The sequence below is a fragment of the Heptranchias perlo genome, chromosome 36 (assembly GCF_035084215.1).
Source record: "Heptranchias perlo isolate sHepPer1 chromosome 36, sHepPer1.hap1, whole genome shotgun sequence".
Classification (NCBI taxonomy): domain Eukaryota; kingdom Metazoa; phylum Chordata; class Chondrichthyes; order Hexanchiformes; family Hexanchidae; genus Heptranchias; species Heptranchias perlo.
Window position 1 is genome coordinate 15,919,228 of NC_090360.1, and position 22,821 is coordinate 15,942,048.

The window sequence follows — 22,821 nt, forward strand, 5'->3', positions numbered from 1 at the left end:
TCTCAATACCCAGTGCCACAGATAGGGCTGTCACCAGCCTAATTTTGAACCAGACAGCCTCAGTTTTTGAGCAAAACAAAAAGGAAAAACTGCAAATGCTGACAATCGGAAATAAAAACAGAAAATGCTGGAAGTGCACAGCAGGTCAGTAAAGAGAAAAGACAAGCTATGACCTTGCAGGTGTAATGCCTACATCTCAACACTTGAATGCTACACCCCTGAAACATCAATAACTTGCTTTTTCTTTTAACAGATGCTGTGTATTCCCAGCATTATTTAAGTTTTTGATTAATGTGTCCACCAATTTCTGAAATGAAAACCAATGTTATTCATCAAGGTTATCAATGAATTTTTAATATCAGTAAAGCAGTATCAGATCTGAAACTATGATCCCACGCCTATAGTACCCCAATTCCATCCCCTATTGGGTTCTGGACCAGCCAAAAAATTCACACCCAGACCCAGAATACTGGTGTACCAGTGCTAACAAAGCAGAGGGCATCGCTCTGGATTTCTAATGTTTTCTAAGGTTTATTGTACTGTTTCTTATAAGTTGTTCAAGCAGCTTACCACTCAGTTGCCTCTAAGTATTAACTTCAGAGTTTACTGATATTTTAAAATGCTTCTGGTTACTGTGTGATTTATGCAAAGCAACTGGAAGGAAGTAAATTGACTAAGCTCGTCAAAGCATCAAACTAAATGCCTATTGAAACTTTCTATTGTGATATTAAAAGTTACTAATTTAAACTGGAAATCAACATGCAACATGCTTCAGAGTAAATGTTTCGATATATCAGTGAGTAGTGAGAAAGGAATGAGGGGTGGGGCAGTGATCTGATATAAAAGTATGGACTGAAAGCTGAATGCTTTAAACAGGACCAAATTCTCTGTTAGCTTCATTGGTGTACGATTTCATTGATATTTTTCATTTATTGTTTAGCACACTGATTCCTACTTTGCTTCAAATAATTTTTAAGACATAGTACAATAAACTTTAGGAAACCAGAACAAAGTGTAGTGCCATCCATGCCCTACCAAGAAGATAGATGAGTAACCAAGAAGATAGATGAGGGCTGTGCAGTAGACGTGGTCTACATGGACTTTAGCAAAGCCTTTGACAAGGTACCGCATGGTAGGTTGTTACATAAGGTTAAATCTCATGGGATCCAAGGTGAGGTAGCCAATTGGATACAAAATTGGATTGACGACAGAAGACAGAAGGTGGTTGTAGAGGGTTGTTTTTCAAACTGGAGGCCTGTGACCAGCGGTGTGCCTCAGGGATTGGTGCTGGGTCCGCTGTTATTTGTTATTTATATTAATGATTTGGATGAGAATTTAGGAGGCATGGTTAGTAAGTTTGCAGATGACACCAAGATTGGTGGCATTGTGGACAGTGAAGAAGGTTATCTAGGATTGCAACGGGATCTTGATAAATTGGGCCAGTGGGCCGATGAATGGCAGATGGAGTTTAATTTAGATAAATGTGAGGTGATGCATTTTGGCAGATCGAATCGGGCCAGGACCTACTCCGTTAATGGTAGGGCGTTGGGGAGAGTTATAGAACAAAGAGATCTAGGAGTACAGGTTCATAGCTCCTTGAAAGTGGAGTCACAGGTGGATTGGGTGGTGAAGAAGGCATTCAGCATGCTTGGTTTCATTGGTCAGAACATTGAATACAGGAGTTGGGATGTCTTGTTGAAGTTGTACAAGACATTAGTAAGGCCACACTTGGAATACTGTGTACAGTTCTGGTCACCCTATTATAGAAAGGATATTATTAAACTAGAAAGAGCGCAGAAAAGATTTACTAGGATGCTACCGGGACTTGATGGTTTGACTTATTGGGAGAGGTTGGATAGACTGAGACTTTTTTCCCTGGAGAGTAGGATGTTTAGGGGTGATCTTATAGAAGTCTATAAAATAATGAGGGGCATAGATAAGGTAGATAGTCAAAATCTTTTCCCAAAGGTAGGGGAGTCTATAACGAGGGGGCATAGATTTAAGGTGAGAGGGGAGAGATACAAAAGGGTCCAGAGGGGCAATTTTTTCACTCAAAGGGTGGTGAGTGTCTGGAACGAGCTGCCAGAGGCAGTAGTAGAGGCGGGTACAATTTTGTCTTTTAAAAAGCATTTGGACAGTAACATGGTTAAGATGGGTATAGAGGGATATGGGCCAAGTGCAGGCAATTGGGACTAGCTTAGTGGTATAAACTGGGCGACATGGACATGTTGGGCCGAAGGGCCTGTTTCCATGTTGTAAACTTCTATGATTCTATGATTCTACATCCTGTTAGCACAGCACATCAATGACCTGTGCCTAGTTGTGCCACTCCTGGCTGGTCCAGAACCAAGTGGGGCCCACCCAGTCATACATACAGTGCAGATGTATTGAGTCTCAATCATCTAGAGTGAGACTCATTCATTTTGGTTTAAGAATGTCGCCTATTTTGATGTGTCTCACTCAACACATCTCAACATGTTTAAATGGGTTGTCAATGTGTCTTAGCTATGTTTTACCATAAATCCCACTGCTAACATTTCTCATATGTTAACAGTCCTATTATTGCCACGAGTAGATTGCTTGGGCTATTCCATTTTATTCGTTATTTTGGAGGATAATTTTTGTTATGATTCTGCTGTTAGTTAGAATGTGCCAATAGAATCAGTTGCACTGGTGATATTACTAAAAAACACATTAACTTCAGTTGGCAATGATGTTCTTGTCTGCTATTTTAACAAAGGCCTTAGCCCTTTAAAATAAATGGGTTAATGGCTTCATGAAGAAGGCAGAGAAAGATCTTTTAAAAAATATATTAACCATAAATTTTACTGCCAACACATCGCCCCTGCCTATTTCCTCCAGCCCTACAACCATCTGAGAACTCTGCGTTCCTCCAATTCTGGCCTCTTGTACATCCCCAACTTCCTTTGCCCCACCATTGGCGGCCATGGCTTGGAAGGCAAATGCACCACTTGGTGTGATGCTGAGTCATTCAGATCAGGAAGGTTCCTGTTTTGATCCCCTGGTCAATGCTGATCTCAGCCAGTGCAGTGTTTGTGTAATGCTGTGAGAACCCCATCGCTGGTAAGAGGAAAAATAAATCAACCTAGGGCTTTCACTTCTGATTGATATTCAGTGACCCCGTGCTGGAAAGTACACACTTGTGTGTATTGACTGTATCAAGGTGCACAAATGAAGAATGGCCAATTGATGCGGTGTTAAGTCTTGTGCACATCCATGGAACCATATCCCAGCACGTCAGCACTTTCAGGAGACAAAGGGAGAAAACCTGAACAGAAAGTATCTGGTAAATTAATGATAAAATTGGGAAGGTAGGAACTTCATTTGTAGTGCCTTATTACATCTTCAAGACATCCCAAAGTGCTTTATATCCAACAAATTACTTTGGAAATGTAATCACTTCTTATGTAGGCAGATGTAGCAAATGAGACAACTCACCAGTTAATCTGTTTTTGGTGGTGTTAGTTGAAGGGGAAATGTTAGCCAGAACACTAGGAGAATTCATCTACTTATCTTCAAATAGTGCCATGGGATCTCTTATGTCCCCTTGCAGGCAGACAGGTGCTTGGTTTAATGTCTCCTCCACTCCATCAGTACTACACTGAAGTGTTAGCCTAAATTATCTACTCAAGCTCTGGCACTTGAATTATATGGCTTTGATTTCATCGAAGTTACACTTTTACTTCTATCTATTATCCATTAATTCCTTTACCTTTATAGAATAATAGAATCATACAGCACAGAAGTAAACCATTTGGCCCATTGTGCCTGTGCCGGCTCTTTGAAAGAGCTATCCAATTAGTCCTCTCTCCTGCTCTTCCCCATAGCCTTGCAAAATTGTCCCCTTCACGTATTTATCCAATTCCCTTTTGAATGTTACTATTGAAACTGCTTCCACCACCCTTTCAGGCAGTGCATTCCAGATCATAACAACTTGTTGCGTAAAAATATTTTTCCTCATCTCCCCTCTGGTTCTTTTGCCAATTACCTTAAATCTGTATCTTCTGTTTGCCAACCCTCCTGCCAGTAGAAACTGTTTCTCCCGATTTACTCTATCAAAACCCCCCATAATTTTGAACACCTTTACTAAATCTCCCCTAACCTTCACTGCTCTAAGGAGAACAATCCCACCTTCTCTAGTCTCGCCACATAACTGAAGTTCCTCATCCCTGGTACCATTCTGGTAAATCTCCTCTGCACCCTGTCCAAGGCCTTGACATCCTTCCTAAAGTGTGATTTTTACAAAACAGTTTGATAGGTCTTACATATAAAAATTCGAGAGATTATGATGCCTAGTAGAGTGCATAAAGGATTAGTGGACTTGCTGAATGCATTCTTCGTTGAGGTGTGTCCACAGCCTGAAACATGTGGGGGATTCATGTCCTCAGTGTTCACACAATAAGTGCTATATGGTGCCAACACCACAGATGTCTCCTATACCTGTCTGCATTCTCTGCATACAGGCATCTTATGTTGGAAGTAGCTCAAGATGAAATCACCACTTGGGATGGTGTGCACTGCGTCCAGTGATGGGAGCGATGCCTCGTTTACACTGGTGGTTTGCCAACCTATTCCAGTGCTCCTATCAGCAATGCCAAGGTGCTGTTAGGTTTCTGAAGTAACCTGGGCAAGGTTTCACTTGAATTCTTGAATGTTGTGGTGAATCTGGAATAAGTAAAACTGAACAGCGCTGGTGATTAATATTTTCAATATTCGGTTTACAAACTTTGACAAGGTCTTTTCAAAATGGACTTAGAATTTAGTGAAATGGATATATTTACACACTTGTGAGTGCCATTCACTCCTTTAGAATTACTGCTTAATGGTAGGGTCATACCAAACATTTCCAAAACTCACCTTCTTGTAACATCATGAAGGTTTGTTATGGGGACAGTGTGCATAGGCAGAATGAATTGTGGGTAGTAATTCCATTCCCAAAGTCAATCAATAAAACTTTAATGATCGCAAAGCATTTCAAAACCAATACAATAATTCTGAAGTGGAGGCAAATGATGTCACATGAGAGGGAGTCCGACACAAAGCTTGTAGCTTACCTCGAACCATCAGTTTTAAAGCAGGGTAACAAGGGGTGACTGCCAGATGATGGTGAGTGCACAGATATTTCACTTTATAAAATTTAGGATTATGCAGCAATTCAGCGCAATGCATTTCCCTTTTAGGCCTTCTCTATAGACATAGGCCTGAACACAATATTTATTTGTATATAGTGTTTGGCTCGGTATCAGTGAGGCAAATCTGATATATAGCAAAATATTACTGATATTTCGACATTGTAGAGTTAACAGAATTTAGTTTCTATCCAATAATTTGACAGTTTTCATCTCGTTTTCTGCTGAGAAAAGTCATAAAACAGTACAATAGTACCACTCAATGCCAGTTACCATCAGCTCCTTTATCACTTTGTTATCTTTACTACTTTTCATTTATGTCACTATACCGCTTCCATGCTGTTTACCTGCTGCACCGTGCTAAAATTAGCTTCACTCTTGCACTTTCTGATGTCATCAGATTTAGTTGTCCGTAGTTCAACTAATGTAGCCTGTTGTTCAATGCTATCTGCTGTCAAAGACAAAAAGAATATTTTAAAGAATAACAGAGGTAGGAGCGGGAGCAGGACTGAAACTGACTTTCTACGTCTATATCTATGTCCAAATCTAGCCACCTAACTATCCATCTGTGCATCCCTCAAAACGTTTGTGCCGATAAGCTTATAGAATCATAGAAATTTCAGCACCGAGGAGGCCATTTGGTCCCTCATGCCTGTTGTGCAGATATTAGCACCATATCAGAGCATAAAGGGGAAATTAGAAGATGTTTTCTCCATGGAAAGGGTTATTAGGGTATGGAATGAATTGCCAGAAATGGCAATTGAAGCGGAGGCATTTAGGAAAGTAGGAATTGCTAGACGAGAAAAGACCAAGGTCCATCTAGTTTGCCTTCTACCATCCTGATAGTCACATGATGCAATGATAATAGAGTTGTTGACTAATCGTAGCAATCAATCTCAATCAATTAGTTTACAACAGACCCAGAAATGAGAAAAACCCCAGTGGTGGAGAACTTTGAGAACCGTAGGTCCAAAGTCACCTGTTCCTCCCAAACATGTTATACTTATCATAGGTCATGTCTCAAATTACTCAGATACTGTATCCCAAAATGTTAAGAAAGAATTAGATAAACACTTCATATTGCCTGGCTGTCGATTCCCTATTGCTTGTTCTCAGGCCTCCGGCTCTCTTCCCTGTCTTGGCCCCATCCTCCTATTTACGCTCGAGCTTCCACATCCACCAAAATTTGCCAGGCCTCATCCTCAGCACTACTACAGGAGACGTAACATTAGTGTCGTAAGGAATAACAAAGGTAGGAGTGGATTTGAAGGACACATCTCAGATAACATTGCTAGAGTACACAGCTTTACTCTTGTGGTTTATAAATTTCCTAAAGGCTAGTGTTACACACTGCAGCTTTTGTGTTATGTGTTTTCCTGGATGTGACTCATCCCTAGCCATCTCTTATCTTGCATTTACTGTTAACATTGCTAAAATGCTCTGACTCCCATTTAAAAGATGTTTGACTTAGAAAATTCTTTCTTAAAGTAAAAGTCAGATTACACGGCCCAATCTTGACTGTGTGCTCTCTACCTGCCCATGTTACTCACTAGAATTGACATAATCCTTCTCTCACCTCTAGGCTCTAACATCTTTCTGCTCAATGCAATTTTTATTGGCTTTCTCTATTTGTTGAATGACTGTGGTCACTGCTGCTCTGAACATTCCTCGCTGGTTCCTCCTATACTGTCCTTCACTCTTTTCTATCTTCCTACATCCTCAATGTAATGAAATCAAGACTCATCACACCATCTTCTGCTCTAACTCAGTCTTTCCCAGGTACCCAGAAATGTAGAACTCCATGCCTTCTTCACTCTTCATTGCTGTTTGTGAGAGCTTGCTGTGCGCAAATTGGCTGTCACGTTTCCTACATTACAACAGTGACTACTCTTCAAAAGTACTTCATTAGCTGTAAAGCACTTTGGGACATCCTGAAGTCTTGAAAGGTGCTATATAAATGCAAGTAAGTCTGTCTTTCTTTCTTTCTTTCTTTCCCTTTCTCCTGCTATCTACCAGGCATTAAAACCTAAGGTTGGAATCACCTAACTACTATTTCTTGACTAATCCAAACGTCAATTCTAATATTTTGAACCTTGACATCAGGTGCATGGGCCTTGGCCCTTCACCAATGTTTCTCCAAAATATGCAGCTAGAATATGTTTTAACCCAGGGTCTCCAAAATTACTATAGAGTCAAAAACCAATTGGAGTCCAGGCGTCCAGTAAAACAACAACAAAAAAAAATGATGACACATCAAGGTTACCAGCTGTTTTCTAACACTCAAAATTATGGACAATTGGACGCAAGTCAGTGGGTCGCTGTGCATCTGTAGTGCTCTTTTAAACTCCATTTTGAGAATATCGTGGAGCAGGCAGTATAACTGGGGTCTGGTGTGCTCTAACTACCCTATGGCAGGTACAGGTGTCAAAGGGGTACCTGTGCTATAAAGGTTTTTTCAATCTCCAACAGCTGCCCAATGCATTGAGAGGATAATGCCATTACTATTTTTCCTCACTTGTTTTTAGCAGCAGCACTCTAAAATGGTGTGTGCTGGTGTGGCACTGCTGGATAATGAGTGCCTATTCCCTTGATCTCAATCCTGCGATGGGCAGTACATCACCCTTTCAGCAGTCAGTCTACAAAAGTAACAGACATAATTTTATTTAAGGAATGGACAGTTACTGGGGTCAAGCTCACAAATATATTTTTAATGAGCCTTTTTTATAATCACTTAAAATTGAAACCTGCTTCAGTTAATATGGAGAACAGATTTAGTGATACACAGTCCAGTCTTTCAGCAGCAGATGAGCTGAGGTGGGGGCAGAGACGGGTGATGTTATGGAGGTGGAAGTAGGCGGTCTTGGTGATGGAGAGGATATGGGATCAGAAGATCATCTCAGGGTCAAATAGGATGCCAAGGTTGCGAACAGTCTGGTTCAGCCTCAGATAGTGACCAGGGAGAGGGATGGAGTCGGTGGCTAGGGAACGGAGTTTGTGGCAGGGACTGAAAACAATGTTCTCCCTTGGCCTAGCTCTGAACCCGGGTTGTGGTAGTTCCAATTAGCCATTTAATAAAGCAGCATAGGAGGCTTTTCTGCACAATTTCAATTTGAATAAACAGATAATTCAAATTAAGCAACTTTGAATTAACAATAGATTGGACTGTATTTTTTTAGAAGTTTGTATTATTTGTCTTTCTAAAGGACGGCATTAGGTCATTTGGCAAGTTACGTCACAAGGTTTCTTTAAGTTAATAACAGTACATAGAAATGAACCTTATCACAAGTTATCTGTGGCAAATAGATTTCATTGGGTTAGGCTGAGTGACTTCGTATTGGAACAGCACAACCTAGTAACAGATTTACTGAGGTTTGCCAGCTCATTTATTGTTTCAAGTTACAAGAATGAGACAGAATTCTAATTGCATTAGTGTATAAATTACTCAAAAATAGCAACAAACATCAAAGGGAAAGGGAACTAAGTTCTACCCTGTCTGAAAATGAATTCAACATTTATCAAACCAGGGGACATGGGGGAAGGTGGGGGAGGACGGGGTGGGAGTAGCTAGTTCACAAAGTTAGATGAGGAAGGAAAATATCTCAATATTTCCCCCCCCCCCCCCCCCCACCGAATTTTCTCACCTTACACCTACTGTCTTGAAGTTGGCACCTCGTACAGGGCTTGGTGACTCGATTGGTGGCAGCTTGATGATACCTTGCCCAACTAATGATTATTTGTGCATGAGCCTGGATAATGATCGCTGGTTGTCTGTCACACCTTCAGCACTGTCATGTGTTCACTTGACTTCTACACGTGCACACTTCCACCAAAGAGTCACTGGATGGTAATCGGAACCAGGAACTTTGATGGATTTTCTTGCCCATCCCTACCCCACTGACACATTTACAGAACTCCCATTATCTCAAGTGAGATCCAACTCAGCGCAGATGATAAACTGAATCCTGGACCTTCCTGGTTTATATGGCGATCAATAGGCAGTGTATTTATCACTGATCCATTGGGGAAGTATCACTGTGATCCTTAACTCCTGTATACTGTTGTTTCTTAATCTATCATCACATAGAATGTACAGCACATAACCAGGTCATTCAGCCCAACTGGTCTATGCCAGTGTTTATGCTCCACACGAGCCTCCTCCCACTTTACTTCATCTCAACCTATCGATATATCCTTCTTTTCCTTTCTCCCTTATGTACTTATCTACCTTCCCCTTAAATGCATCATCTTTTGTGAAACTTTCCTCAAAGAGTTCCTAAATTTGACCACCCAATCGTTAACAGCAAAATGTACCCATTCTGGTAACCTGAATTCTCACAGCCACACACCACTGATGTAAGAACCCATCGACATTGGATGAAGGAGCAGAGAGAAAAATCACCTACAAACAAGAGTAATTGCAATTTTACAAGTCTTTTACTCAAAGTTTTGGATGTATTTAATCGTCAGTAAAACCAACGTGATCATTCACTGTCAACAGCAAGATCCCACTGTCTATGTTCTAGTGATTCCCTTCTACAATTTAGATTTACTTAACTGATGCTTTGAAGCTTCCAGTGCGCTCAATCACATCTTGAAAAGAAAGAGTGAGAACCTCTTTTCAACACTGCCAATAGATTACAATATACCAGGTTGGCCAAAACAGCTTTCACTTTATTTTTTGCATTTTACCAAATTGATTCTTTAGCTGGCATTTGGATAACTGGCTAATAACAACTTCTGTGGTAGTTACTGAAATTCATATAAATTGTCCATGGTCTTTCCCACCATCAGTAAGGTTATTTTTATTTATTAGGTGGAGTTGGGTGAGAGACTTCAGGGAGATACCTACCGACTAGAGCCTATCACTGTATTCTTACAGACAACTTTCCATTCTAAATGTATACGTAGACAACTTGAATGTTAAATGTTGACAAAAGTATGACCAAAAATCTTGACAAGACGAAGTTGGACAGGAACTCCATGCATACATAAGGGGCCGGATTTTGCTCTGGGCAGGCTCCTCTGGACGGCGCCTGCCGCTCATTAGACTTAGCCTTGCCAATGGAGTTTTCATGGGCTTTTGCACGGCAAGCTCCTCTCAAGTAGCCCTCAATCCAGCGCGGCGCCCTGATCCAGGCATCTGGGACCTGTGTGAACGGGACAAGCTGCTGTGCATCCCCTTAACCAATCAGATTGAAGCATCGTTAATAAGCAGCGCAGACACTGAACCAGGAAATGTATGTTAGAATAGTAAATTCAGTGTAAAATCAATTACAAAAAGCAAAATAAAGAGAGGGTAAGAAATATTGAATCAAAAGACAGATAAAAAAGACAGAAAGAAAAAGAAAAAAAACATCCAACAACAATTAAAATGTGAAGGAATGAGACTCCACACTTGTAAAAGTAAATTCTTAGTGCCAGAGTGGTTGTTTGGCTTAATACGGCATTAAAATTTTGGTTAGACTAAAAAACACTTGAAGTACCTTTTTTCCTGGTGAGATTAGTTAGTTTCCAGCAGGGCAGGAGAGGATCTTCACATCGTTGCAGTCATTTCAACGTTGAGTCAGCTGACGAGATCTCCTTCCTGCGAAACTTCTGGAGGAGCAGGGGATCTGGTAGAGCACCTTTGGGATTTCTGCATTTAACTGCACACGTTTGCTGGAAATTGCCACTTACACTGAAATAATGGTGGCCGCGGTTAGCCTCGCTGTTACTTTTAAAGCAAAATCCGGCCCAATATTTTTAATAATATAATAACAGATGAAACTCATAATGCTTCACTGAATCTTATAGTGCAGATATATAATTTGACTGCTATCCTTGTCAATCCTTTTGCTTAATCTCCAATATTCATTTACATCAATAAACAAGAGTTGGCTTCAGCCTATTAGCTCTGGACCTGCAATTAGGTTTTGAGCAGTATTGAAGTGGGTGAGTGGAGCTAGCAAAAATATTCCAATAGGATTCCTGGCATTATTTGCTAGTTCCTGCCTTTGTGATTGAAGGCAACCAATGGGAAATGGTAGAGGTCCATTCTATAAGTTTACAAACTGCATACCTCTCACCATCTATGAGGAACATAAAATAGCTTCAAACAGTTTGATCTGCAAAGAGTTTAAAGTGTTCCCAATTGGCAGAGGCTTGAGTTGGAGTGTAACCTGATGTATTCATAAAACAAAAACAAATCAAAAGAGAGTTTCTCAAGCAGCATGTCCAATGCAACATTCTCCTCCAAGACACGGTTTGATATTTCCTACTGTTAGACATGTGAGTACATTCTGTTCTTGTTTATACAAAGTACCATTATGACACGGGTCACTTTGCAAACATACTCTAGGCTGGATGCAAGGATCCATTTGAAATGTCTGTTTTGCCTTGATGTAAGCATTTGTGAGCACAAGGAAGTCGAGTGCCAGCTGCAGGTTTTGCGATATTGAGCAGGGTTGAAAAACACCATCACTGAAAGCACTATGGCTGCACATGGAAGATTCTTACTATTAGAATTAATTCTAAATACATTGAGAATGGTTAATGCGTGAAACACAGATTTGACATTCCTCTTATCTAGTGACGTTTGTGCAAATACAGCACTCATGTAACAAGACAATCCTTTCAGCCTGTCATTTAAGGGATTAACAATGTCAACTTGGGTTGATTGGCACTTTCGCCTCTGAGTCAGAAGGTTTTGGGTTCAAACCCCACGACAGAGGGAATATATAATCCAAGCTGGCACTTCAGTGAGCACTGCATTGTTGGAGGTGCTGCCTTTTGGATGAGACTTTAAACTGAGGCCATGTCTGTCTGTTCAGGTGGACGTAAAAGGTCTCATAGTATTACTCGAAGAAGAGGAGGGAGTTCTCCTGGTGTCTGAGCCAACATTTCTCCTTCCACCATCACCAAGTTTCTAATATTGTGCTAAGGGTGATGAGCAGAAAACTTCCCTGTTTATTCTTCAGCCACTGGATCTATCCTGTCGCTCCAAAGGTATTTTCTTCTCATCTAGTGAAGTTTGTAGGAATGACGTACTCGTGTTATAATTCGGACCTCTTGTGTATCCCTGATTTTCACCATTGGCGGCCTTGCCTTCAGCTGCCTAGGGCCAAAGCTCTGGAATTCCCTCCCTAAACATCTACGCCTCTTTACCCTGCTATCCTCCTTTAAGACGCTCTTCAAAACCTACCTCTTTGACCAAACTTTTGCTCACCTGGCCTAATATCTCCTTATATGGCACAGTGTCAATTTATTTTTTGATAACGCTCTTGTGAAGTGCCTTGGTATATTTTACTACGTTAAAGGCACTATATAAACACAAGTTGTTGTTATTGTAGTTGTCCTGTCTTTGAAAAGTTGAAGAATAACACAACATGGTTTCTAGCCATCAAACATGTTCATTGAACAAAAGGTGAACAAGTGAATATATTAAAGTGATATTATACTGCTATGAAGTGTGCCATGCTTATAATAGGCATTTATGGAATGTATTTAAAACATTATAAGACTACGAGTGGGAGGGAACTCTAGATACCATTCATGCTTAATACATAGCACTAATATACGGTTACCGATGGGTCTCCTATAGTGGCAGACCATGTGAGGTCATCAAACTTTGTTATGGACCGGCAGCCATGGTGCAGTTTGCATTTTCACTTGATGCCATCTCCTGACAAACATCTTGAGCCACTCATTTTGAGACTTGCCACTCATCAGTCTAAAAAATGGCTTCTGTCCTCTGGCACTATTGCTTCAGTAAGATCTCAAAAGCTCATCAAGAAACCTGCAAGAAATTTCACGCCTTCTAATGGGCGAGTTTCCCGTGTCTTTCTAATGCCTTTCACTGCTTGACTGAGATAATCTTTGTACATCATCCAGCACTTTTCCACCTTTAAAAGCCTCTTCTCAGGTTATTAGACCAACTAATTATTTCTTTACCATAGTGATTAACATACACGACTCTTGACTTAGCATTTGTTATCCCCTTCCCTCTTTGATTTGTTCAGGTAGGGCTGTGAATGAAGGTTCAGGAGTACACAAATGGCTGAAGGATACTAGTTAGGCCTCAAATGGCCCTTGGGTACCATGGTCTTAATTATATGCACCAAAAAGCCATTCTGCAGTGATGAGCTACAACATCATGTCAAGGATGTCAAGGCCTGGGAGAGGGAGCAGAGGAGATTTACTAGAATGGTACCAGGGATGAGGGACTTCAGTTATATGGAGAGACTGGAGAAGCTGGAATTGTTCTCCTTAAAACAGAGAAGGTTAAGGGGAAATTTAACAGAGGTGTTCAAAATTATGATGGATTTTGATAGAGTAGATTGGGAGAAACTGTTTCCAGTTGCAGGAGGGTCGATATCCAAAGGAAACAGATTTAAGATAATTGGAAAAAGAACCAGAGGGAAGGTGAGGGGAGAGGTTTTTTTTAGCATGATCTGGAATGTACTGCCTTAAAGGGTGGTGCAAGCGGATTCAATAGTAACTTTCAAAAGGGAATTGGATATATATTTGAAAAGGAAAAAATTGCAGGACTATGGGGAAAGAGCAGGGGAGTGGGACTAATTGGATAGCTCTTTCAAAGAGGCGGCACAGGTACGATGGGCTGAATGGCTTCCTCTTGTGCTGTATGATTCTATGATTTTGCAGACATGGAAGAACCATATTTCTTTTTTACATGCAGAGGAACAGCAAAAGAAGGTGGAGAAAGACAAATCACAATCCAAAACATGCACTGAATCTGTGCACACAGTTTGAGTAAATAGCTTTATTAAATCTTGTTCTCTGTATTGAAGTGACTTGAGAAAAGAATTTTAACATGAACATTCATTATATTTTGGCATTGGACCATTTGTGAAGACTCAATTTGTGAAGGAGCAATTCCAAAGCCAGAGATTTCTGCAACCATATTTAGAGAAACTTGACAGGCTAAAATGACTGGATAGACAAACTCTGATAAATACAACAACAAGGCAGACCTTGTGTTCTGCAGCATTTATGAGATGCTTTGCGAATCCCTGTTGCCTAGTTATTCCTTGCCTGTCCGATGAATGCTGGCCAGATTCTTGGATCTTTTGTCCAAGTGCTCGGGCATATTTTGCGAGTCACCATGGACTATGCCAAGCCTATCCTTGTAAGAGTCTAGAAACTTTGGAGCCAGTGTGCTTTTTGCCATTAGTCATCCCTGAAAATTCGAGCTATGTTCTGAAGTTTTGAGTGAATGCCCATTGTCCATGGGTTTGTCATTTAATGCTTGTGTATCAACCAAGGAAAATTGAAAAGGAAAATGAAGAAAGAACATGCATTCATATTATTCCTTTCATGTCCTCGAGATGTCCCAAAGTAGTTCACAGCCAATGAAGTACTTTTAAAGTGTTGTAATATAGGCAAGCATGGCAGCCAATTTGCACCCAGCAAAGACCCACTAACATCAATAACCAGATAATTTGTTTTTGTGGTGTTGGTTAGATAAATGTTGGCCAAGACATCAGCCCTTCTCTTCTTCGAATAGTGCCATGGGATCTTTTACATCCAACTGAGATGGCAAACAGGGCTTTAGTTTAACATCTCATCTGAAAGACAGCACCATTAACAATGCAGTATTGAAGTGTCAGCCTTACTTTTATGTTCAAGTCTCTGGGCCGCTAGAGTAAGAGCTGAACCTACAACCTTCTGACTTAGAGGTGAGAGAGTGCTACCGTTGAGCCATGGCTGACACTAGGAACCACTAATGCAGAGGAAAAGTAATATTATGGCCCAGGTTTGTGTGTAATGGTGGAAGGAGGGTATCAGAAGGATGGAGGGGCCAGGAGGAGAAAATAGCAAAGTGTTAATGTCATAGTCTACTAAGGTCTCACCTATTTAATTATTTAAATTCCAGGGTTCAAAAGTTTGCTTCTGTTACTGTACCACATAGCTACATAAATTACAGCTCCTGAATATTACTGTAATAGAACATATTTGAATGTTGGGATGAAGTAAAAACAGGCAACGGGCAGTATCCATGTTTAATAAAAATTAACATTGAGCCCTGCTTTATGATTATTAATTTAGCAACATGGAATGCTCTGCTACTATACCGTCAGTTTAGCAGCTGGCCTCAGTATGATCTAGTACCATGCTGGCTTGTTCAATTAATTATATTAATGATGTGCAGCTCACTTAATAACAAAAAAATGTTTTTAAAACTCTGAAAAAGCTCCAAGAACAAGATCCAACATAGGAGCAAAGCAGCAGAACTTTAAAGTAGGCCATGGTTGTTCAAGGATCTAATTCTGCTTGAAAATCCCTTGAAGTGGGTGATGCAGCCTGTTCAAAAAATGACTGTGTTTGTTGTCCATGTTTTCAGTGAGGAGAGATGTAGCCTCTTGTGTGACAGTCTTCAGGCTGCACAAAATTTCAGGAATCTTGTTTCATGGATTATATCGTGTGGCAGGGCAACTGGGAAAATAATTTGCAGCATGTTTTCTGAAATAAATTTCCAGATGCAAGAGGGTCGAATTCCTTTTTTAATGAAACATGGGATAATGCCCGTCATTCTCCATAATTAATAAGCTGATAAAGGAGCCGCATGCTCATAAATTGCATGTTCAAAGCCGTGCTTTCTCAGTTACATTAGTGGGTGCTTAATGATGGGCATTCTGTCCGTTTTTTGCTAAAATAAAAAGAGAAATCGGGCTGAAAATGGTTGAAGTGCCAGTTTAACCCTTTCTGTGTATTTTCTGGAACCAGTTCAGTGACAGTGAAAACCGCAGCTGATGAATTCAATCAGAGTCCAAGTTTTAAACAGAGAAAAAAAACCCTGAATTCCATGCGATTCTGGGAGAAAAAAAATCTCACAGAAAGACTGAAAAATACATTAATTGTGAATGTCTCTGTCCAAAAGGAGATAGTCTCAGTTTGGTCCATCAAAATGCAGCCTTGGGGATACTGGCCCTTCTGGATCCCCTGCTCCATAAAGACTCAATGGGATGTATCTTCCACCTTCCTGGTCCAGGTTGTCAAACCCAGATCAGATTTAGCCAGTAGACTGAAGGAGGTGAAACTGTTGGCGACAGAAGTTGGGGAAAAATGTAGGTGAACGGAAAACATAAAGTGAGAAATAGGTGTAACATCAGAAAGGAAAAAGAGCCAAAAGCAGTTGGAAAATTTTCCCTTCGCTTCGCAGGAGAGATTTGCACAAAGTAACGATTTAAAGAGACAAAACTGACGCACAGCAGTAAAATAGTGCAACAGGCCCCAGGTCCAATCCAGATACTGAGCAAAGGCCTGAAATAGGCTATGGAAGTGAAAGTTACTGGTACATTATAGTGCCAGCAACCACAATCAGAGGAGAGTCTTCTGCTTAGGAAAGGAAGGTGGGCAGGTACAGATGATGGGCACCAGATTTTGGATCCACCCTCAGGGCAGAGCTGTATCCCAGTGCTTAGGCCCGTAGTGTGTATTTGGACTTTCATACAGAGTCTCAACTTTATAGTCCTGCTTAATGAATAAGGTATAGATTATAGTTCAGACAGATGTGAAATCAAGCAGACACCGCATGCTTTTAAGTGCACATTAGCTGTCCCACAAACTACTTTCTACATGACTGAACTGAAATGAATAAATTGACACAAAATTATTTCTTGCCAGTAACCATAATTATTTCTTCCCAGGTATTGTTAGGCAAGAGTATGAAGGGACATGGAACCAAGGCGAGTAAATGGAGTTAAGATACAGATCAGCCATGATCTAATTGAATGGCGGAACAGGCTCGAGGGGTTGAATGGCCTACTCCTGTTTCTATGTTCCTATGTTCTGAGCCAGTTTCCAAAAAGATAGGAGCTGAAGATTCTAGAACTGGAAAGCAATGACCTTATGTAGGGAGTTCAAATTGCCAGAAATAGTTGCACCTTTACAAGAACAACGGCAAGGATTATGTTTTGTTATTATTTTCAGATATATATCATGCCCAAACAATGGACATTGTGGGTTCTAGGATTTCACCTGATCCAATGCTGATGTTTGCATGCATTGCTCTGTCTCACTATTTCACTGAAGGACTAAATAATTTATATTCTTTGAGGCTGTGTAATACCTGTGGGCACTGTTTTGCATTGCTGACAAGCAAATATTTTCAACTCAGGCACATGAACGAGAATGTGGGATGCGGGAATTCAGGTAAGTTACCAAAATGGCGGACAGTAGAGCTAGCAAATCCTATGGATATGTTGATGAACTAACTTGTAAACATTTCACCCGTTGCCACTGCTGAACAAGAAACGAGAAGGATGAACTGTGCTGTTTCTTGGTCATTCTTGGTCATTGATAGGGAGATAGGGAGAAACTGTTTCCACTGGCAGGAGGGTCGATATCCAGAGGACACGGATTTAAGATAATTGACAAATTATCTTAAATCTGGGAGGAGATGAGGAGAATTTTTTTTATGCAGCGAGTTGTTATGATCTGGAATACGCTGCCTGAAAGGGTGGTGGAATCAGATTCAGTAGTAGCTTTCAAAAGGGAATTGGATATATACTTGAAAAGGAAACATTTGCAGGGTTATGGGGAAAGAGCCGGAGAGATGGCTAATTGGATAGGTCTTTCAAAGAGCCGGCACAGGCACAATGGGCCGAATGGCCTCCTTCTGTGCTGTAAGATTCTGATTTTTAGACTGTTACCAATATTTATGTCCACTGTTTTCTTTCTTTTCAGGGTTCCCAGCTCAGCCATGAGTAATTCTTTTGTAACTCTGGCTGAGGTCCTGAAGGTAAGAGGAGGTCCTATAGAAGACAACGAAATCTGGGCCTTGTTATTACAAGCCACTGAGGTCTTGCAGGAGAATGCAGTGGAAGGTAATTTCTTCTCAAATTTATGGATTTAACTAGTACTTAGATTTACATTGTGAATTTAATGTGGAGAAACATCTCAAGGGCTTCACAAAAGTGAGAGTAAAATCATAAAAATCTATTTTGTTTCTTGTGGTTTGCATAATTTATGAACAGCCATATTGCAACTGAACCTGAGAGATTTCATTTGTCTTTAGCACTGTATCATAATCATCCTATTTAGCTGGAAATCAGGAAACCATTTCTTTGTCATGGTTTCTTGTACAAGACCTCAGTAAAGCTTCTAGGAGCATGATGTGTTGGATTCTGTCAAAGGATACAATTAGGCAAGATTCAGGTAATTCCCAGCACCACCACTGCACTTCATAGAAGTGAAAAATAAGCAGTGTGGGAGAAAGGTTAGGGCTGGTGATCAAAGAGGTAGGTTTTGAAGAGATGATTGAAGAAGGGGAGAAAGTTGGGAAGATGGTGGGGTTTAGGTGCAGTGTTCTAGATTGTGGGATCAAGATGGCTGAAAGCTCTACAGCTGTATGTGGATTAGAGTGAGAGGAGGATGATAAGGAGGCCAGGGTTGGAAGAACTGTGGGGGCGTGGAACTAAAAGAGGTTGCAGGGGTGGGGTTGGGCAAGGAATTGGAGAGACTTGTAGATAAAGACAAGGATTTTGAAAGTGACGTGTTGAGGGAAATGGAACCCATGAAGGTCTGCAGCGACAGGGTGATAGGAGAGTGGGACTTAGTGCAAGTTAGGACATGGGCAGTGAGTTTTGCAAAGGATGGAACTTAGGAAGCCAGCATGGAAAACTTTGGCGTTTGGAACTGACAACGGTGTGGTTAAGCATTTAATTACGTTAAAAGTGTATAGTACAAGTCGTTGTTGTTTTAGCAATACAAAGTTTGAGTCAATTAGGGAATTTACATATATATAGGTGTGATACCCAAAATAAGACATCTGAAGTGCGACATAATTAATGTGATCTGTTAGAAAAAATCCATGTTAGACGCAAGAGTTATTGTACAAAATTCCTGATCAGCCATAATATTTAAATACGTGTGAAGTATGAAATGTTTCTCAACTCTTTGCGTTTTTTATAGCCAGCATACAATTGTCAGTCATCTATCATACATTAAATATCCACTCTTAAAAGACATTGGCCCTGAATTTCCTCAAACTTTCTGCCACTCTGATGCCATAACTTCGCTGACTGTTGTTTATTATGATGAAGAGTTTGCATTTAGATTGTACTGCAGCATTGGTGATTAAAAGCATAAAGGCACAAATATTACAAATTGGTTGTTATAAATAGAAATTCCAGATAAGGTATAGTATTTCATAGCAAACTAGTTATGCCTGCATTGATCAGGGTTGAACTGCACAATGGACTTGTTTAGTACTTTGTCCTTAAGATCATTGCAACTTAACTCTCAGATTATCAGCAGGCTCACGGAAACTCCTGTCTCCCTGGGCTGACTGGTTTTATTTGTTTTCAGGTCACACATTGTTACACTGAAAATAGTACTAATAGATTACAGTGCTAAAGCTACTCAAAATATCAGGGGTAGCTCCCTTACTGTCACAAGAAGCTTTCAAAACAAACTTGCATAAAAATAAAGAACACTTTGACCCTGAGAACCTGGGATCCTGCTTCACTGCCATTCCACCACTCGCTTACATTGCCCTGAGGTGTCGGAATTCCCAGGATCAGGCAATTGGCATACAATGGGCAGGCACCAGTGCCAATATTGGCGCAGCTGGGACGCTGTCGGCTTTAAATATCTTGTGGGGATCACGTCCGCCTTCTTCAGAGTACAGGTGTAAAGTACATTGGAGAAAGCCAAAGCGTCTTCCCAGCTCAGACCCCGGTTAAAACGGCACCGGGGTCCTATTGACGTAATGGGACCCTGATCGCCGTTAATACATGAGGCTGCCGCCTGATTTGGGTGGGCACCTCTTCCCTGCCAAAACCAACTGCGTTAAAATCGGAAATTAAAGGCGACGGATGGGGAAATGGAGCCATTCCACTTTAACTGGCTGCCAGCTCAAAATTCCCCCGAAGGTCTAGTTTAATCTGCTAATCAAATGGCAAAGATTGGAAGATTGACAGGACCACATCTATGACACTGTTCAGCATCATAGCCATGAAGGATACTTGAAGGGAAGGGATGGGGGGAGGTTTGCTATAATCAGATCAGCATTGATCACTACATAAACCTGACATCTTGAACAAATGCATTTGGCTACATTGCCGTCAGGTTAAGCAGTTCAAGTACGTTGTATGCTTGTTTGCCAAATGAAAGAAAATGCTTATTTAACTGATACTGGCTGACCCTTGCTCACTTCATCAACTCCTGCTCAATTTTATTGATTGGTTACACCATCACGCCTCACTCTACCAAAAAGTGCCTTAATAATCCATAACACACAAGTGAACCCGCGTTTGATTATAGGAGAAAATGACTTCACAGATATCCCTTCCCCCTAGTTTATAAATTGGCAGCTCCAGTGTCCTTAATTCTCTTTTCTCAACTGAGGGAGCAGGCATGCCACCTGTTCCTTAGTCTGTTATATTCAGACTGATAGCTAAGGGTTACATGAGATGAGCAGGAATTAACTCAATTCCTGAGTTCCCTTCCCTAGCTCAGGAGAGGTTTCTGACTTCCATTAGGCAGCTCCGTGGGATGATTTGGCTGAGATGAGGAATCCTCCATGTGGAGGGGAGCTGGAACCCATTATCGGCAGAGTGGTGCAGTGCGACAGTAAAATAACTCAGTAAGGATCCATACTGCTTGGGATATTAATTCCACTGTGCCTTTTAAGTCAAAGTATTAAAATGGAAATGGCTTGTAGGACCCAATGGCCTCTTCCTGTTCCTAAAAATTGTTACCTTTTCTCCAAAGTTTCTCGTGTCACGAGCCTAATTTATGCTGGGCTCATGGCTAAAGGTGCCCACCAGCGCTGACCCTGCTAGAGATTGCGGGGTCAATGGGGCACACCTCATTTGCATGGCGCAGGCAGGCGCAAGCAACACTTTGGGTGTATCTATATCGAAATACATCCGGTCTACAGCACAGAAACAGCCCATTTGGCCCAACTGGTCTATGCCGGCGTTTATGCTCCACACTCAAGCCAAGGGGTGGGCTATCTCTGGTGTCTCAGGTGCCTGCCTGCCCCATGCCCACACAAATCTGCCCTTGAGGTGGAGGGTTGCTCAGGCCTCCCCCGGACCTCGGCTATGTTCACCTTAGCCTCCTGAGCAAGCGGCCAATTTGGCTTTCTCTGGCGTACATGCCGTCGGTGAGGCCCACATACCGCCTTGTGGAGATCGCTATGCCTTCACTCTCACTCTATGCCAGCCATTAATGCAACACAAGGTCCCAACTGAGAATCAGAAGTCCAGGCTTAAGGGGCCCCCATCCCTGACTCTGGCCCTTGGCTGTCATCTGCCTTGCAAGGGGCAGATTGAAGTTCTGCCTCTTATAGGTCTTTGAGGAAACACCTGGAAACAAAAACAACAACAACAAAAACAACAACAACAAAAACAACAACAACTCACATTTATACAGCACCTTTAACGTAGTGAAACATCCCAAGGTGCTTCACATGAGCGTTATCAAACAAAATTTGACACCGAGCCACATAAGGCAATATTAGGACAAGTGACCAAAAGCTGGGTGAAAGAGGTAGGTTTTAAGGAGCGTCTTAAAGGAGCAGAGAGAGGTAGAGAGATGGAGAGGTTTGGGGAGGGAATTCCAGAGCTTAGGACCTAGGCAGCTGAAGGCACGGCCGCCAATGGTGGAACGATGAAAATCGGGGTCGCACAAGAGGCCAGGATTGGAGGATCGCAGAGATCTTAGAGGGTTGTAGGGCTGGAGGAGGTTACAGGGATAGGGAGTGGCAAGGCCATGGAAGAATTTGAAAACAAGGATGAGAATTTTAAAATTGAAACGTTGCCAGGCTGGGAGCCAACGTAGGTCAGCGAGCACAGGGGTGATGGGTGAACGGGACTTGGTGCGAGTTAGGATGTGGGCAGCAACTAGATTTCTGTCATATTGCAGAATTTCAAGGTTCTCATTTCTAAAGTTCAGAGTATGTCTCTGTGGAATGAAGGATATGTTTTCTTCAGCAGAGGTAAGATTTAATAAATGTGCGGGAAAATTATTAACACATTGCTTTGTTAGGGATACCAAACTAATCTGTGTAAAACAAAAGGGTAAGGGTTCTGTGGATGTGGAAAGAGGGTGCTATGATACACATCATGATTTAGATTGGGTTAAATAAAATTCTTCAGCAATTCTCCTTCACAGGCAGCAGTCCAAAGTTCATTTTCACTCTTGGATCCTACTTCCATCCAATTTTTTGTCACAGTTTGTATGTTATAACAAGATTAGCTCAAACTGCAGGAAGAGAAAAATCAAAGTAAAACCTCCGTGGGAAGCCTTCTGTTAAGTGCAGTAAGGAGCAATCAAGAGGAGAATAAAAAAGCAATAGGTTGTTGAAAAGACGAAATGAAAAATCCTGTCCCCGGTAACCGTTATAGGTCATAGTGATTGCCTGGCAACTGGGAATGTATAAGTGACTAAAGCTCTTTATTCATAGTTACTGCTGTGAGATATAGTATTATTGATAATACAAACATTTGCAGCCAGACAAATCTGCTCATTCTGTGACAATCTGAGGAGCTGCATGTTGTTATTAATAATTCATGCTACGTTTATTTTGAGCATAGTGCACAATTCAGAATCAAATGTACTGAGACAATTATTCACAGACTTTAAAAATATACATTATTTAATACACAGTTGACACATTGGAATTGGCAATGAATCAGATGTTGCAGTAATGCGTGGAATTGGT

The 22,821-nt window shown here is 41.2% G+C and overlaps 1 protein-coding gene across 5 annotated transcripts in view; it reads left to right on the forward strand.

Moving 5' to 3' along the window:
* ptpn20 (protein tyrosine phosphatase non-receptor type 20) overlaps positions 1-22,821 on the forward strand; it is a 283,839-nt gene that overhangs the window by 4,116 nt on the left and 256,902 nt on the right. For all 5 annotated transcript variants that reach the window (XM_067972632.1, XM_067972634.1, XM_067972633.1 and 2 more), the window contains exon 2: positions 17,835-17,974. In XM_067972632.1, coding sequence (XP_067828733.1) covers positions 17,851-17,974 — 124 coding nt within the window. In that variant the 5' untranslated portion in view covers positions 17,835-17,850. The remainder of the gene's footprint in view (positions 1-17,834; positions 17,975-22,821) is intronic.